The sequence below is a fragment of the Maylandia zebra genome, linkage group LG14 (assembly GCF_041146795.1).
Source record: "Maylandia zebra isolate NMK-2024a linkage group LG14, Mzebra_GT3a, whole genome shotgun sequence".
Classification (NCBI taxonomy): Eukaryota; Metazoa; Chordata; class Actinopteri; order Cichliformes; family Cichlidae; genus Maylandia; species Maylandia zebra.
Window position 1 is genome coordinate 25,907,011 of NC_135180.1, and position 16,318 is coordinate 25,923,328.

At 40.1% G+C, this 16,318-nt stretch overlaps 1 protein-coding gene across 1 annotated transcript; it reads right to left on the reverse strand.

Moving 5' to 3' along the window:
* Positions 1-902: 902 nt before the first annotated feature.
* Positions 903-14,534, reverse strand: LOC112435941 (extracellular calcium-sensing receptor-like). The gene is made up of 14 exons (XM_076892013.1): positions 14,345-14,534; positions 14,067-14,194; positions 13,944-13,981; positions 9,089-9,095; positions 5,406-5,513; positions 5,118-5,318; positions 4,754-4,890; positions 4,375-4,594; positions 4,107-4,237; positions 2,503-2,599; positions 2,219-2,342; positions 1,623-2,095; positions 1,458-1,538; positions 903-1,259 (listed from the first exon to the last, which is right to left on the reverse strand). Exons 1-14 carry the CDS (start codon positions 14,532-14,534, stop codon positions 903-905), a joined length of 2,292 nt encoding a protein of 763 aa, XP_076748128.1.
* Positions 14,535-16,318: the final 1,784 nt, after the last annotated feature.

Genomic DNA, 16,318 nt, shown 5'->3' on the forward strand with positions numbered 1-16,318 from the left:
TTTCTTTAATTGCTAAATAACCTGCAACCTCGATTTGATGTCAACAACTGTAAAAACTAGACAAAACTCAACATTTGGGGTAAATATTGACTCATTTATTCAATAAGCTGTATTTGAAAATCCCTCTGTGCTGAATGTTCTAACAGCAGGTAGAGCTGTGTACTGTGAACCAAATTAAACAGCTCATTGCTTACATTTTAAAAATGCTTTTTATAAAGCATCTTTTTTTATCCAGTAATAGTTGAAGTAATATATATAGTATATTGCCTGTATTGTTGCAGTGCTCTAAATCACTCAACTGCTTCCCATGTTACACATTTGGGCTGCAGTTAGAGCTCTTTCCACTCATGAGATCTGAAAGGAGCTGCAGGCTCCCTCTTACCAGAATCTGCAGATATCTCACACACACAAACACACACCGACACAGACACACACAGACACACACATACCAACACCAAGAACAGTCCAACATGCTAACCATGTTAGTGTTTAACACAGTGTTTGCCTCACTAGGCAGGGCTTTTGTTTTATCTAAGACGTGTGTGGACAGTACAGAGACTGTTGGTGGTTTAATCACTTTGGGGCTGACTGAATCCATGTGTAAGCAGGATCGTGTTGCACACAGTTGGGCTGTAGATGAGGTAGAAAATAATAGCTTTTAACAAATAATTTTAGTTAAAACAAGTAACAGAACTAACAAGAGAAGAAAAACATCCAGAATCACTGGAACATGTTTCAGATGATATTTTATTTACTTTCACATTCAAACATTATAAGTGATTACTACAGTATTAAACTTAATCACAACTGGGTTTTCCAACACAATAAACACAAAGTTTTTCTTTTTTTCACATTAAAATATAAGAATTTTTTTTTTTTACTCTGAAATAGAAATAAAAAATTCATCTTGAATATTTTCCAGTCATGCCTTTCTTGATATTTCTCTCAGGTCGTAGTAAAATAATGTAACATTTGGGGATGAAAATACATAGTAACAATCCAAAACTGGATGATAATATAGCAAATATTTCCACTGCCACAGAGAACTTTCCAGGAGAGCTGACATAAGCTGGAATGAAAGAAATCCACACAGCCCAGAAAATTAGCATGCTGAAGGTGATGAGCTTTGCTTCGTTGAACGTGTCTGGTAGTTTTCGTCCAAGAAATGCCAGGAGAAGACAGGCAAAGGCGAGCAGGCCAATGTAACCAAGGAGCAGGTAGAATCCAGGAGGCCATGGCTCTTTACACTCCACCACAATCTAATATAATCTAACAATTAGTATGTATACAGAGAAATGGTTCATTTTATATGATTTATTTGTTTCTGCTCTGATGTCTACACTAATCACTGAAGTCCCCTTCTATAGGATTTGAAGACATCTTACTGTATAACTTAGTGATATTAACGTCCAAGAATAGAAATTGCAACAATTAGTGTTTTAGTACTTCCTACTCACTCTTCCAGTTGAAGCTTGGTAGTTTGGATTCCTGAATGGGAACGGAGGTGCGGCTAGCACCCAGCCAGCACAGAGACAAATCTGGAGCAGCATAAAATATTAGTTACAGAAAGTGGCTACAAAAACTGACATTATAATTTTCTGACAGTTTGATATCTTTCCCACCTGAGGAGCTGTGGTAGAGATGATCAGAATCCTCTGCTGAGCTGTACCAGACAGCATCCGACCCCTGGAACCAGGTACATTAGTCCGGAAAGCCAGGAGAACCACAATGGTCTTAAAAAGGACGCAGGACAAACACAGGGCAAAGCTGATCCCAAATGCTGCCTGGCGGAGCCTACATGTCCACCAAGACGGCTGACCAATGAACACCAGAGAACACAGGAAACAGAGCTTGAGTGACAGGAGAAGCAAGAAACTTATTTCTGAATTGTTGGCCTTGACGATGGGTGTAAAGCGGAAACTGTGAAACACAATGGTGATGATGGATGTCAAGATGAATCCCAGCAGGGTGAGTGCAACCAGGATAATACCCATGGCATCATAGAAAGAGAGGAACTCTTCTTCCCCTGCAACACATTTCACCTTGTCTTTGTCTGACAAGTAGTATTCAGGACATTTTATGCAATCAGTGGAACCTTTGGGAGCAGAGAACACAAGACAACAAGACATATGTGGATTAAAATTCAGGAACTAATCAATATTTTTTCAATACTTTTTAACAGTGCAACATTTTCATTCTTTAATATGATATGGGCTACCAGTCTGGTTGCTGATCTCTCCATCTGCACAGGGCAAACAATCAAAGCAGCATTTGGGCTCTCCTCGACGTGTGGCCTGCCTGCTGCCAGGGGGACATGGAGCACTACACTGAGATACAGGAACCTGAACAAGGAACAGAAAAAAGATATAATAATGTGAATCAATAGGTTGTAATATTTTCTTACTGAGTATTTGACATAGTTGATCAAATAATTTTCAACAGCTTAAAAATGTTTAATTTTAAAGTGGCATAAGAAATACATTTACAATAACTATAACCTACCTGCCTCTCTCCTTTTGTCCATACAATAGTGTTCTTCATTATCTGCAACTGTTGGCCATGGGGAGCTGAACCATCATAGTTTCCAACTTTGATAAATCTAGCTTGAAATATTTCAGAATAAAACCAAACCAAAGTTTTGGGTTATAAAGTAAATACCCATAACTTCTTGTTCATGGTTGTTGTAACAGACAGATCTTTCAAAGGGACATAAAAGACTTTGTCCACAGAAACCTATTCTAACAAAGTGTCACAGATTTAAAATTGTCCATGAATTCACAGTACACAGTGCATTAGTTACACCCTTTTGAACACCCTCTACAGTGACAATAACAAATACATTTTAAAGATTAGAGTAAAAATCAATCATATATCTATATATGTATCTATATATGATTTTGATATGATATGATTGATTTTTATTGAAAAATGGCAAAATAGCTTGTGATAATGAAACACCCTGTGAAGTTGAGGCACACAACGATGTGTCCCGCTGGTAAAGTTTCCAGGCTGCCTTTCCTCATAGTAGCCATCCCTCAAGACTTTCTCCATTTGAAGAAATGCATTATCAGGGATTGTAACATCTAGTCCTTTTATTGAATTAAAAGATACAATGAGTGAAAGTGAAATGAGAGTCTTTCCATGTTTGTAACATTATATTCGTTGCTGAAGCCTAAAGTGACCTCCCCAAAACTGTTTTTTGGTTTAGTTTCCTTCTTAACATTGAGCTGTTGGTTCGGTCACAAGTTAACCAACATAAACTATCATTGAACTATTAGTGTCAGGGTCCTGGGACTGGGCGACCCAGGACCCCGGGGCAGTCATGGACCTGTGTTATTATTATGTATTGTTGGTGTTGCTTCCCCTTCTCTGTGCTTGTACATATGTGTGTGTGTGGGTGGCTGTGTGTCTAAGTACTTGTTTATAGGCGCCGTCAGGCCTGGGGGGTGTGGCCCTGCTAGGGGACTGGCCACACCCGAAGCCACACACCTGCTGCTGATCAGGCCTCGTCGGGGGAGCTACTTAAGAGAGTCTTGGAGCTCCCACCGACGCGGGATCATTGCATGAGACTCCACGTTAGTCACCCTGTCTAAGTTTAGTCAGAAAGTGTATGCCTGCCATTTCTGAGTGTCCTGACAGCTGCGCTATTGTTTCCCGCAGGAAGAGCGTGGAAGGCACGGAGAGCAGCGAGCACGGGGGGTGCTGACACGGGAGCAGAGAGCACACGGACTATTCACGGGAGACACGACACGGGAGTCTGGGAGAACACGGGGATTTATTGTTACGTTGTTTTCACTCTGTAAATAAACACTGTTTGTACATAGAGCACCGCGCCTGGGTCCTCCTTCCCCACTCCTTCCACGGTGTGCCATGCCATACCGTGACAATTAGCAGCAACCAATCTAGTTATGGACATTAAATTCTGTACCCGGAATGATTACACTACCTGCGCTATAAAAACTGTAATTTAAAACACCTATTTATTCACTCCAGCTTAATGGACAGTTAAATCTACGACAATTTTTAGAGTAGGTGTTCATAGTTCAAATTAGGATTAATACATACAGTATTTCACATGTAATGTTCACTTAAAAGTTATACTAAACCTCATTTTGTCTTTGCTGTCCTTCTGCCAGTTAATGATGTCATAGAGAGGGACTGGCTCTCCATTGGAGTCGAAATATACTTTCTCATTGAACTGGTTGGTGAAATTGACCATCTTCAGATGTTGAAGAAACTACATCAGAAGAGAATTATAAAAAATAAAATATTAAACGAAACAAACAAAAAATATTTTTTTTTAAAAATTACAAAATCGAAAGAAAAAAAATCACATGAATTATGATTTGGATATTTTGTGATTGTTTCAATTACCTGACCATTCGAAAATGATCTGTGTTTCTCACACAACCCCTTATTATGTCCCACAGAGTCACAGTTTAAGAAAGTGTGCAGAGCATGGGCAACAGCGTACACAGCTTTATACACATTATAGGATATTCTGACCGGAGATACATCGCTATAACTGCTGTCAGTCTGTCTCAGATCCTCTGAACCTGTGCATACAGGTTTTGCCAAAGAACCTGCATAATTTCTATCAGCTGACATATTAAACAATCTTTTTGGTCCAACGGTAAGCCCAACCATATAGCTAGAATTGTTTTGAGAGCTTAGTTTGTAATTCAAAGTATCCATATAATTCAATCTTTCCAGAGTATTCACTTCATATTCTTTGGCTCTGTCTCTTTCAAACTCCAGCTTACACCCAAACTGCTCTTCCCAGAACATATTGATGAATTCCATTCCTGGTTTGGGAGAGGGTCGGACATTCAAAGGAAACTCTTTCAAGCCAGGAATGCTGACTCCAGGGAAGGAGAAGCCCAGTGTTCCCTCCAGGAGAAAGTGGAAGTCAGGTGAGGCCAGCCGGCTCGAGGTCACCCAGGCTTCACTTGCTATCCACTGTATCCCTGTTACATTCCTTTGAGCTAGCTGGAAAGGCAAACATAAACAACTGTGAAGACTATTCACGTATATACTTAAAAATACCCAAAATAGGATTTGTTACATTATTAATTAAGATGTTATTATTTACAAAATACATCAATCAAGATACTAACTTCTGAGAACAGATGCAATACATCTACTTCTGCAGTAATGACCACGACAACCCGAGCAGTTGAGCTCTCCAGCTTATCTGCCATTTCTAGTATTTCAGCCGTTGTGGGTGATGCTGGGATAGAGAGATGAAATGCCACACATCCACCTTGCCTTCTAAACTGATTAGAGAATGCTTGGATGCCATAAAGGCTGTAGTCATCCTGAAATGTATATACAGAAAGCATTTATAAACCATGTTGCTGTCTAAAAGTGTCCCATTGTAGCATTTAAAAATGTTTTGGACTCACCGTAGCTCCTATTGTGCCCACCCAGAACCAGCCGAAGTAAGTGACAAGATTTACGAGACCTCTAACTTGAAAGAGATCACTTGGCACAGTTCTCAAGAATGATGGGTACTGTTAAGGTTCAAAATTGAGGAGGGAGAGTACAAACCACCCTTGGTCCAGAAGCTCTTGGTCCAACAATGATTTTAATGAACACACGTGTGGGAAGACACTCTGTACGCAGACAGCCAGTAGTCCTCGACTTAATCAAAGCATAAACAGATATTTTATAGCATCAGGGTTTGATTTACTGACGCCCCTTCATGCGTCACAGATACATTTTATACATAGATCAGATCAACACCACAATGACTTTTCACCCAGAAAATCATCTTCTATTTTCATGGCTGGTACTTTCCGTTCTTGTCTTAAAGTGAATTGTTCCTCTTTCTTGTCGAGACATAACTAATCTCTCCTCTAAATAAATCTAACTAATGTGTGTGTATGTGTTGACCTCACATGCTCTTTGTGTCACCTCTTCACCTACAACCTGCTGTGTCTCGTCCTCAAATGCTCTTTCTCAATTCACCTGTTGCACTTCTGACCTTTCACTAGACCAGAAGCTTACTGAGACTATGTGTATGTCTTCTACTAAATAAATGTTTTAACCAAGAACCTCTACTAAAACCTTAATATAAAATGATCTGATATATAAGTGTTTTGTAAGCATGTACTGCAATTCCTTCTATGGCTCCAAGTCACTTGCACAATAGATTGTCCGAACATCGCGCCGAACAAAGCTTCCGACCCCCAATTAATTGACCGAGCTCCAACTCTTTAATAAGCACAGATATGCATTGTGTATAAAATAGTCATAACTGCTTAAGGCCTTCTTAAAGCTATCTGTTACATTGTTAAAGCCTCGTCTTAGCCTGCTGCTCAAAATAACTTCCACTTCTGCAAAACTCTCCAAGCCTGTTTCCTGTCCTGTTACTTTTAGCCTTTCTGAAAGACACACTGTTTAACCCCTGAATGCAATATAAACTCCAGATTATATTTATTATTTAACAATAGCAGTAAAATAATTTCCCTGCTCCACACTCCCTCTCTCGACCTCTGGAATACCAGAGGTCGCAATACATTGTGTCCTCGCTCAGACCCTCTCTAGCCGTCCTCTGGCTCAACCAGCTCCCATTCGAGAACACTCCATGTGTAAGCTTTGGTTTTCTCGGTCCCTCTCTGGTGGTTCAGCAGGCCTCGAGATCTCCAGGATCCTCGCCCCTCCTGTGGTCGCCGAGATCTTCTGTAAAGGAAACAAAACACCTTTTCCTGCACCTCCCTAACTTATCCTATCTGGGACTCTTTAATCAAAAGCCTGATCCTAATTATCTTCTTAACTTATTGACTTGTATTTATGTATATTCTTCAACGTTACTCATCACTTTAAAACTCTTTAAGCCCTGCTTTTACGTCCGGTTGCTCGCTCTATTTTCCCTTATCTGATCATCAACATCCTTGGATTGGAGGTTTAGATGGAGAAATTTGGTGGTCTCTGAGGTGGTCTGACGGGCAGACATGAATTCCAGTGGTCAAAGTGAGTGGACATAAGCCGGCTTATCCAAAAGGTAAGGCACTACCTGTTGAATTATTTCCAAAGTGTGCCAAATTGGACATGATAAAATTTAAGTCTACTCACTGAAATTACTGGTGCATGTCTGTTTTGATTTTGATGAAAATTTCATGAGTTGAAGCAGTTAGAGTTCTGCTAAGAAGAAATGAAAGCAGTAAAGTCTGCTAAAGCAGTTAGAGTCTGCCAGGAAAAGTTTAAATACTGGGTTGAAGTCCCAAAGAAATTGAGTTAGAGTCTCAAGTAGTTTGGTAGGGTATTTGGTCATTTTGTGGGTTAAAGTCCCGGTTGGTCATTAGGTCAGACCTTTGTTGGTCAATTTGTGGGTTAGAGTCCCCATTGTCCATCAGGGTCGATCTGCCTCAGTTATACACTTGTTTTGGGTGTTGATTGTTGTTTCAAAGTATTATAAATTATTCTAGAACGGCAGTTCGAGTCTGCTAGGAAGCGCAGAGCCCGGAGGTTATGCTCCCTCCTTGTCGTGGACGCGCGACATTGACCTGTCGGCGAACAGGGTTAGTTCAGTTTGGCTTAACTGTGGGGTACAGGGCATCCTGGAATGAAGCTAGGAGTTAGAGTCTCCTTACCGTTTGGAACGGTACCTGCGCTTTTTTGGTCAGAAGAAGTTGGACTTCGGGCGTGTAACTTTAACTTACAACTTCAGGGAAAGCCTTGGCTGTGTAATGCCAAAAATAGAGCTTCAGGCAAAGTTTGGGTTGGTTGACGCTTTTAAATTGAGTTAGGGATTTTAGAGATGAGGCCAGAAACAGTAGAGTCTGATACTGGTTAATTGGTCGCAAAAAACTCAGGGAGTTTATCCGCTGGGCGGTTATTTTAAATTTGTCGAAATTGTGTAGGCGCTAAAGCTGACAGATCTGACAGTGGTTGTAAATATAAGACGTCGTTGTAATATAGAATAAGAAAATTTGGTGTGAGAGATCTCTGTGTGTCGAGTCAGTAATGCACTGACTGCCTGCTGCTATTTTTAGATGTGTGTGTGTGAGTGTGAAAATCCAAATTAGTAAGCAGTGAACTGTTTAAGCCACAGTTGGTTTTACAAATACTGCTGCAAACATTGTAGAGTGTGTGTTTAAGATGCCATTTATGTTTATTAGAGGGTTATAAATAAAGTTTTGAGTTGCCGTAGTGGATGTATAGTAATTGACTGAGTTTGGATGCAGATATATAAATATATTGAGTGCACTGTATATACTTAAGACTAACACATTACTTTCAGTAGTAACTTTTCTCCAGCATTAGTTGCTGGTGTGGTTTATTTTTTCAATTTCTTGTGTGTGCGGTGAGAATTAATGGAGGTTTCAATTTTTCGTTTGTTTTTTGTTTTTGACTTGCTCTTTTTGGTTATGACAAGCATGTCTAAAATACTATAAGGAAAGTGTGTTTTGAGTTATATTCCTCAACTCTGGTCACACTTTAAGTGTGTGAATGCGGTGACTAGAAGGTTTTGAATGATGAATAAAGGTGTGAGAGGTATTTCTTTGGTGATGTAAAGTAGGATGTTTTAAAGTTTGAAAGTGTTTTTAATTTAAGAGATGCATGAGTGATGTTATAAGAGTTTAGTTTATTTAAAAGGTGTGTGTGTGAGAGGATTATGAAATCATTGTGTGAATGATGCTACATTTTAGATCAAAAGTTAGTAGAATTACAGAGGGTTTGTAGATTGTAAATACAAAATAAGTTTGATTAGCCTGCAGAAACAGAAAAGCAGCTTGAGCTGCTCTGAGAAGCTGTGTGTGTGTGACAGGAAGTTACATGCGCATAAAAGGAAGTGACTGTGACGAGTGAGCACCCAGAGAGAGAAACAGATGAGTTAAACTCTAGGCAGATAAAGCGAATGGAGGTTTTGAGAAAAGAAATGAAAAGGATATTAATTGTATGTTTTAGTGTGTCACCACAGATTACAGATAAATAAAGGTGGACTTCTCTCAACCTGGAATTTTGAGTACGGCGCCAAAACCACTAGAGTAGCATAATTGGGAGAAAACAGGCCAGATTTTGGCTTAAAATTTTACAGCTTGACCTTGCACTTGTCCCCATCCTGAGAAGAAGCTCAAAGGACAGTTAATCTCCTGATGAAGACCAACAGAACATCGTGGACTTGAGAAGAATTAATAGCAGGCAAAAGACAGTGCAACTGAAACCACACTGACGACACCAGCAGCAGCATGTAAGGAACCACGAGGTGGAAACATGTACTGTAAATTACAGGCTGGGCAGTTGAACAGTGGGATAATGAACGGTGGTAAAGCACTGGACACTGATTGTCAGATTTGCCATGCTTGGAGTAATCTTGAAAGAGACGAGTGAAAGGATCAACAGAAAAGAAGAAACTACGTGATGAAACATGCACGGTGGACTGAAGGCTGGTAAGAACAGTGCCACACGGCTGTGTAAAGGCACTGAATGTGATATTTTGCCAGGCTGGGACTTAATCAAAAAGGACACTGAGAGAAGAGGTCAGGGACCAGTGAAAGGTGAAGCAGGACGAGTTCGACTGTGAGAATACAGGGTGTAATTGGACTGAAAGTGAAGCTTGAACTCATGATGGTTTAGAGATGTCCACCGTCACAAACAAAGAGGTAACCAACAATAGAAAACACACATACACAAAGTGTTACATGTGAAATTATTTTTGGAAAGAATCAGAAGTGAGATAATTTTGAATTAAGAAATCAGTGTAAAGATGCATTAATTAAACCTGATTATAACATACAGAGGCAATGAAGAAAGCAGCTTACACTCACTGAACAAAATACATAGGAAAAGCAATGAAGACCTGCTTACACGTATATACATGACATAAGTTGGGATTTCTGACCAGAGAGAGGGAAACGGGTAGTTTAAGTACTTATGATAATAATGAAAATGTCTCAGTTGTGTTTCTTTAGGGGCGAAAGAGACCTGGATCAATTCTCCCCATGCAGCGGTCGGAAGAAACCTGTAGGTTAACTTGACTGGACATGCCAAGGCAAGTTTCTGGTTGAATTGTTCACAGCGCCATGTCTCCATAAACCTGATAAGTGGGCCCTAACTTCTGGCTGAGGAGCAGGAATGCTGTTAATAAGGTGGGAACTTAAAATTTGGGTTAGCAAATTTGGGAAAGACAACTGACGGCTTAAGTGGAGAATTATGAAGGAGTCTGACACACTGCAAAAGCAACATATGCAAATTCACATACACAAACAGAAAATGCATTAACCTTATAAAGACAAGACAAGCTCATGGAGTTTAATGCATAGACACTGATTAAACCTGGCCAAGAACACAAACATATGCAATGAAGAACAGCTTGCTATTTTGTATGAATGATACAATGGTGTGAATGTTTAATAAAATACATTTGAGTTTGTAATTGAGGAATAGAAGAAGCCATATGACAAAGGGAGTTATGAAAATAAAAGTGATTAAAGTAGTTTTAAAAAGAGTGACTTAGGAGTGCTCTCTCGTACGGAGTGATCAAGTAGTGATCACTGTAGAAAGAAATAAAATGATTTAATGAGTTGGTAATGTTTAAACATATGTTTCTGTTGTTACAGCAACTCATTGAGAGATGACTCAGTATGCAAATTAGTTGGAGTGAGTGGTGACGAAGGAACTTCCTGTGTGTGTGTGTGTGTGTGTGTGACTGAGGAAGTGACTTTCAGAAGAGGAAGCATGGCAGACAAGAGAAGTACAGAGTTGGGTAGGAAATTTATAGTTTAGTGATATGTTGTTGTAAGGGGGGTTATGTTTTATGCTGAATTGAAGTATGTTACAGAGCATAAGGGGGTGATTTTTGTGTGCAAATTGTGTGGTTTTAATGAGACTTTTGGTGTATTGAGGAGGTGAAATTATGTGGTGGCAAAACTTTTGTGTGTTTAAGGTTGTTGAGGTTGTTGTGGTGATGGGTTGATTTTGTCAGTTAGGTTTGGGTTGTTGTTTTTGTTTTTAATAGAGGGAGTTTTAGGAAACATGGACATGTCTAAAAATTGGGCCCATTATTTTGTAACAGTGCACTTAAAGAAAACCTGTCAGGTGATTTTGTTTTGTTTTTATGAGCTAACAATCAGCTCTATTTTTTCCATTTCTGTTTTAAGCAGGCCTGCAACAGTGAATAACGGCGCTGAAAATTCTCGGGAAGAGCGAATATAAGGGGGCTTTCCAGATTGCAATTGGCTGAGGAGAAAGCTACCTGGGGACTATTCAGGTCGTAAGTCCCTGTAAAAAGGATTTTATGCGAGTCAATCCAGTCCAAAAGCATAAAGAAATATTTTCCTATGGAAAATAAAAATGACTGAGCTCATTTTGCTGAGGGTGGAGAATCTGATGCGGGAAGCTCCACTATTAGCAAAAATATGGAGTGAATGTGTGAGTGAATGTGAGGATGAATAAATGTGGACAAACAATTTGTTTTTACCAGAGAAAATTTCTGTTTTGTTTTATTAAGTGGGGTTAGATTATGGGATTATAGTATATTGTTGGGAGAATGCCAAATGCTAAAGGGGAAATATTTTTTGATGTAACTCAGTTACCATTAATTGAAGAAACACATGACTGATAATTGTTCTGTTTTAAGTTTATTTTTATGATATAGATTGGAACATGAGTGGGGAAAACTGAGCATTTTTAAGTTTTGTATAGTATCTTGACACATGAAATGTATCAAGATAAAGGGGGGTTTAGGGTTCAATAATTTAATTGTTTAATAATTTAGGATCATTTTAGGACCTTTTGGGTTTTTGATCATTTGGATATGGTAAAACTGAAACTGTTATTTTTAAGTTAAGGTTAAAGAATTAAAGTGAACTTGTCACGGTTTGCGGGGCAAGCCGTGTGGAGTTGTAGAAAAGGACCCAAAAGGCGGCAGCTCTGGTGCAGGTGAATATTTATTTACAACGGTGGGCACAAAACAGCACTGGTGGAAAAACAAGAAACCGGAAACCTAAACTGGGTAAGCTAATAACACAAACCAGAAACGAGGATGCAGGGAGGTCCGGGGAAATACACAAGAGACGCAGGGAGACCGAGGGGAAACGACACAGACGAACCAGCAACTACCATAACAGAAGACACAACTTAAATACACCCAGAGAACACAGGGAGATTACACACAGGTGGGGAACACAGGTGACACTGATAAACATAACGAGACAGGGCAGGAGTGAACACAACATTACGCATACTGACGAGAGACTGTCAAAGTAAAACAGGAAGTACACAGAGGTTCAGACAGGAGGAGAGAGAGCACGGGGAGAACACAGACATAACAGGCTGGGGGAAACATGGAATAAACACAAAGAGAGACGAGAGCTCATAAATACACAGAGGGGCACAAGGGGGTAAGAGTCACAAAGGGAAAAAACACTTAGGGAACACCACAACAGGACACCTCAGAAAACCTGGCCTAAATAAGGAGCGAAAATACAAGGAACCAAGAATACTGGGCCAACATGGCCCAGGACCATGACAGAACTGAATCCTGTTTAGAAGATACAATGCCGGTTTTTCAAAGCTGTGAATAAATCTTAGAGGGAAAATTAGTGAGGGTTGAAGGAGGAGAACAGGTTTGATTTCTTTTTTGATCTTTAGAAGTAGTGGTTATAATGTAGGCTTACACATACAGATATTACATAGGAGGTATTTTTAGGATAAAGGGGAGAGCTTATAAATAGAAATGATTTTTATACATATTGCATTTTTTGATATGAGTTATTGAAGTTATTGAAGGATTGCACACGCTTACAGACACAGAGTTAAGAAACACACATGACAGTATTGATTCCAGGCAAAAGGCCTCAAATTCATTTAGCTTTTAACTGAACTTAAAGAAGGACCAAAGAGGAAGGAAAGCATATATTTTGGTTAAGTCTGATAAATTAGAATTAGAAGGTATTGTTACATTAAAGGGAGCAAATGAAATAAAAAGGCTATACCAAAAACGGGTTATAACATAGGAAATGTTAAGGTTCAAAATTGAGGAGGGAGAGTACAAACCACCCTTGGTCCAGAAGCTCTTGGTCCAACAATGATTTTAATGAACACACGTGTGGGAAGACACTCTGTACGCAGACAGCCAGTAGTCCTCGACTTAATCAAAGCATAAACAGATATTTTATAGCATCAGGGTTTGATTTACTGACGCCCCTTCATGCGTCACAGATACATTTTATACATAGATCAGATCAACACCACAATGACTTTTCACCCAGAAAATCATCTTCTATTTTCATGGCTGGTACTTTCCGTTCTTGTCTTAAAGTGAATTGTTCCTCTTTCTTGTCGAGACATAACTAATCTCTCCTCTAAATAAATCTAACTAATGTGTGTGTATGTGTTGACCTCACATGCTCTTTGTGTCACCTCTTCACCTACAACCTGCTGTGTCTCGTCCTCAAATGCTCTTTCTAAATTCACCTGTTGCACTTCTGACCTTTCACTAGACCAGAAGCTTACTGAGACTATGTGTATGTCTTCTACTAAATAAATGTTTTAACCAAGAACCTCTACTAAAACCTTAATATAAAATGATCTGATATATAAGTGTTTTGTAAGCATGTACTGCAATTCCTTCTATGGCTCCAAGTCACTTGCACAATAGATTGTCCGAACATCGCGCCGAACAAAGCTTCCGACCCCCAATTAATTGACCGAGCTCCAACTCTTTAATAAGCACAGATATGCATTGTGTATAAAATAGTCATAACTGCTTAAGGCCTTCTTAAAGCTATCTGTTACATTGTTAAAGCCTCGTCTTAGCCTGCTGCTCAAAATAACTTCCACTTCTGCAAAACTCTCCAAGCCTGTTTCCTGTCCTGTTACTTTTAGCCTTTCTGAAAGACACACTGTTTAACCCCTGAATGCAATATAAACTCCAGATTATATTTATTATTTAACAATAGCAGTAAAATAATTTCCCTGCTCCACAGTACAAATGCTTATCACTAAGACAGGTACAAGTGGCAAAATAACTCACCTAGAAGGAGAGCAAGTTCTTTCTATATTATTGAGACACAAACCAAACACATAACATTATTAAACAAAGTTGTACAGATAATTACCAGTGGTATATTGAAAGGTCCAAGTGTTTGAGCTACAGCTCTTGTAGGGGACGAGGATGCAAGACCAATCACAGCAGGCACAGGAGAATAATACAGACATGTGGAAGATTGTCTTGCCTTTATCTCTTCTGTTGCATTTACTTTTATGTCATTTTCAGTGTTTCCAAGATTGTGCTGAATTGCTGTCTTAACTTCAGCACTTCTCTCTTTCAGTATGGTTAGTATTTTTGACTTGGCTGTTATTGCCACAGTCTTTGATTGCTTAGTTTCAATACCACTGTTTTCAATTTCTGCTGTTTTTTCTCCCTCACTGCTAACAGCTTTTGAGTGAGTGAGCAAAGAATACAGAGCCTGCAGGCTGTTATGGATGTAGTTGCAGCTGTCCATAATCCTGTAGCCTAGTTTAACACCCGGTAACAGACTTGAATTATGGTTAATTTCCTCCACTGCAAACACCATTGTCATCATCCATCGAAAGGGTCTTTCATGAAAGCTGCAGACATTTTTTTTAAAAAAAGTATTTAAATTTCTAGGCGCAGCCAAGTGGCGGAGGGCTTTCGCTTTGGTGGCCTCAGAATCTCATCTCTGATTTTTGCAGATTATGTGGTTCTGTTGGCTTCATTGGGTGAAGGCCTCCAGCTTGCACTGGAACGGTTCGCAGCCGAGTGTGAAGCAGCGGGAATGAGGATCAGCACCTCCAAATCTGAGGCCATGGTTCTCAGCCGGAAAAGCTTGGAGTGCCCACTCCGGGTCGGGGATGAGTTCCTGCCACAAGTGGAGGAGTTCAAGTATCTCGGGGTCTTGTTCGCGAGTGATGGGAGAAGGGAGCCGGAGATCGACAGACGGATTGGGGCTGCAGCTGCAGTAATGCGGACGCTGCACCGGTCCGTCGTGGTGAAGAGGGAGCTGAGTGTAAAAGCGAAGCTCTCAATTTACCGGTCGATCTACGTCCCTACCCTCACCTATGGCCACGAGCTGTGGGTAGTGACCGAAAGAACGAGATCGCGAATACAAGCGGCAGAAATGAGCTTCCTCCGAAGGGTGGCTGGCCTCTCCCTTAGAGATAGGGTGAGAAGTTCGGCCATCCGGGAGGGGCTCAGAGTAGAGCAGCTGCTGCTCCACATCGAAAGGAGCCAGCTGAGGTGGTTCGGTATCTGACGCCTCCTGGGTGAGGTGTTCCAGGCATGTCCCACCGGGAGGAGGCCCCGGGGCAGACCCAGGACACGCTGGAGAGATTATATCTCTCGGCTGGCCAGGGAACGCCTTGGTATTCCCCCGGATAAGCTGGAGGAGGTGGCTGGGGAGAGGGAGGTCTGGGCCTCTTTGCTTAGGCTGCTGCCCCCGCGACCCGGCCCCGGACAAAGCGGATGAAGATGGATGGAAGTATTTAAATTTTTAGTATAAAGAAATTAAATTAATTTAAAAAATTATGATAAAAAAATATGTAATATAAATATAATTTACATTTGTTCATCAGTCACAGTGCCACAATTCCATGTAAACATAGCATAGCAACATAGCAACTGATATAGTTTTTTATAAAATACTGATATTTCATTCATTCATATCTAAGGGAGAAAAAAACCAAAATGAAGATCCAGCATAGATTAATAATACCCTTACACTCACCCGCTGCAAGGTGGAATTTGGGGTTCACTGTTATAGCTTTGCTGTGGTTTTGGCACAACATAATGCAGAGGGAAAAATCCTCCAATCACAATATCACCGTCAGAGTGCAGGGCTAAGGGCTCACTGCCTGCCAGTTTTACACAATCGGGTAAACTAGATTTAGAACTTCTCACATCCCCAATCTTTAAACTATGCTGTGTCTCTCTCATAACCTCTTCTTTTCTAATCGAGTGTCCCTCCACTCTTAGTGGTTTTCCTTCATCTACAGTGTGAGAAACGTCAGAGAACACAATGTAAACAGGATTACAAAACAGATAAAGCATTAAAAGACATTTACCAGCAAGGGCTGAATACATAATTGACCGTAACCCCATAAAAAACTGTATGCTGAAAACAATGGCCCTCCAACAGCGTCTGTGACAAGCCAATGAAGTGAGTTAAAAGCTCAGATGTTTGAGTCACTGCATTGTTCCAGATGAGTCATTATGACATTACCCAATCAGAGATAGGTTGACATGATTCTCATGAACCTTAAGTTACAAAACTCAAACACTGTCTTCCTAGAGGTGACAAGAATAAAAGACAAAGTCACAAATATTTTATTTTAAAGCTATGGGAAGTTA

Coding starts and splice junctions, on each gene's coding strand:
- LOC112435941 (XM_076892013.1), bottom strand. CDS start 14,534: ATGATGACAATGGTGTTTGCAGTGGAGGAAATTAACCATAATTCAAGT. Junction 5,319..5,405: donor TGGGCACAATAGGAGCTACG/GTGAGTCCAAAA, acceptor TATACATTTCAG/GATGACTACAGCCTTTATGG. Junction 2,096..2,218: donor AGAGATCAGCAACCAGACTG/GTAGCCCATATC, acceptor CTGCTCCCAAAG/GTTCCACTGATTGCATAAAA.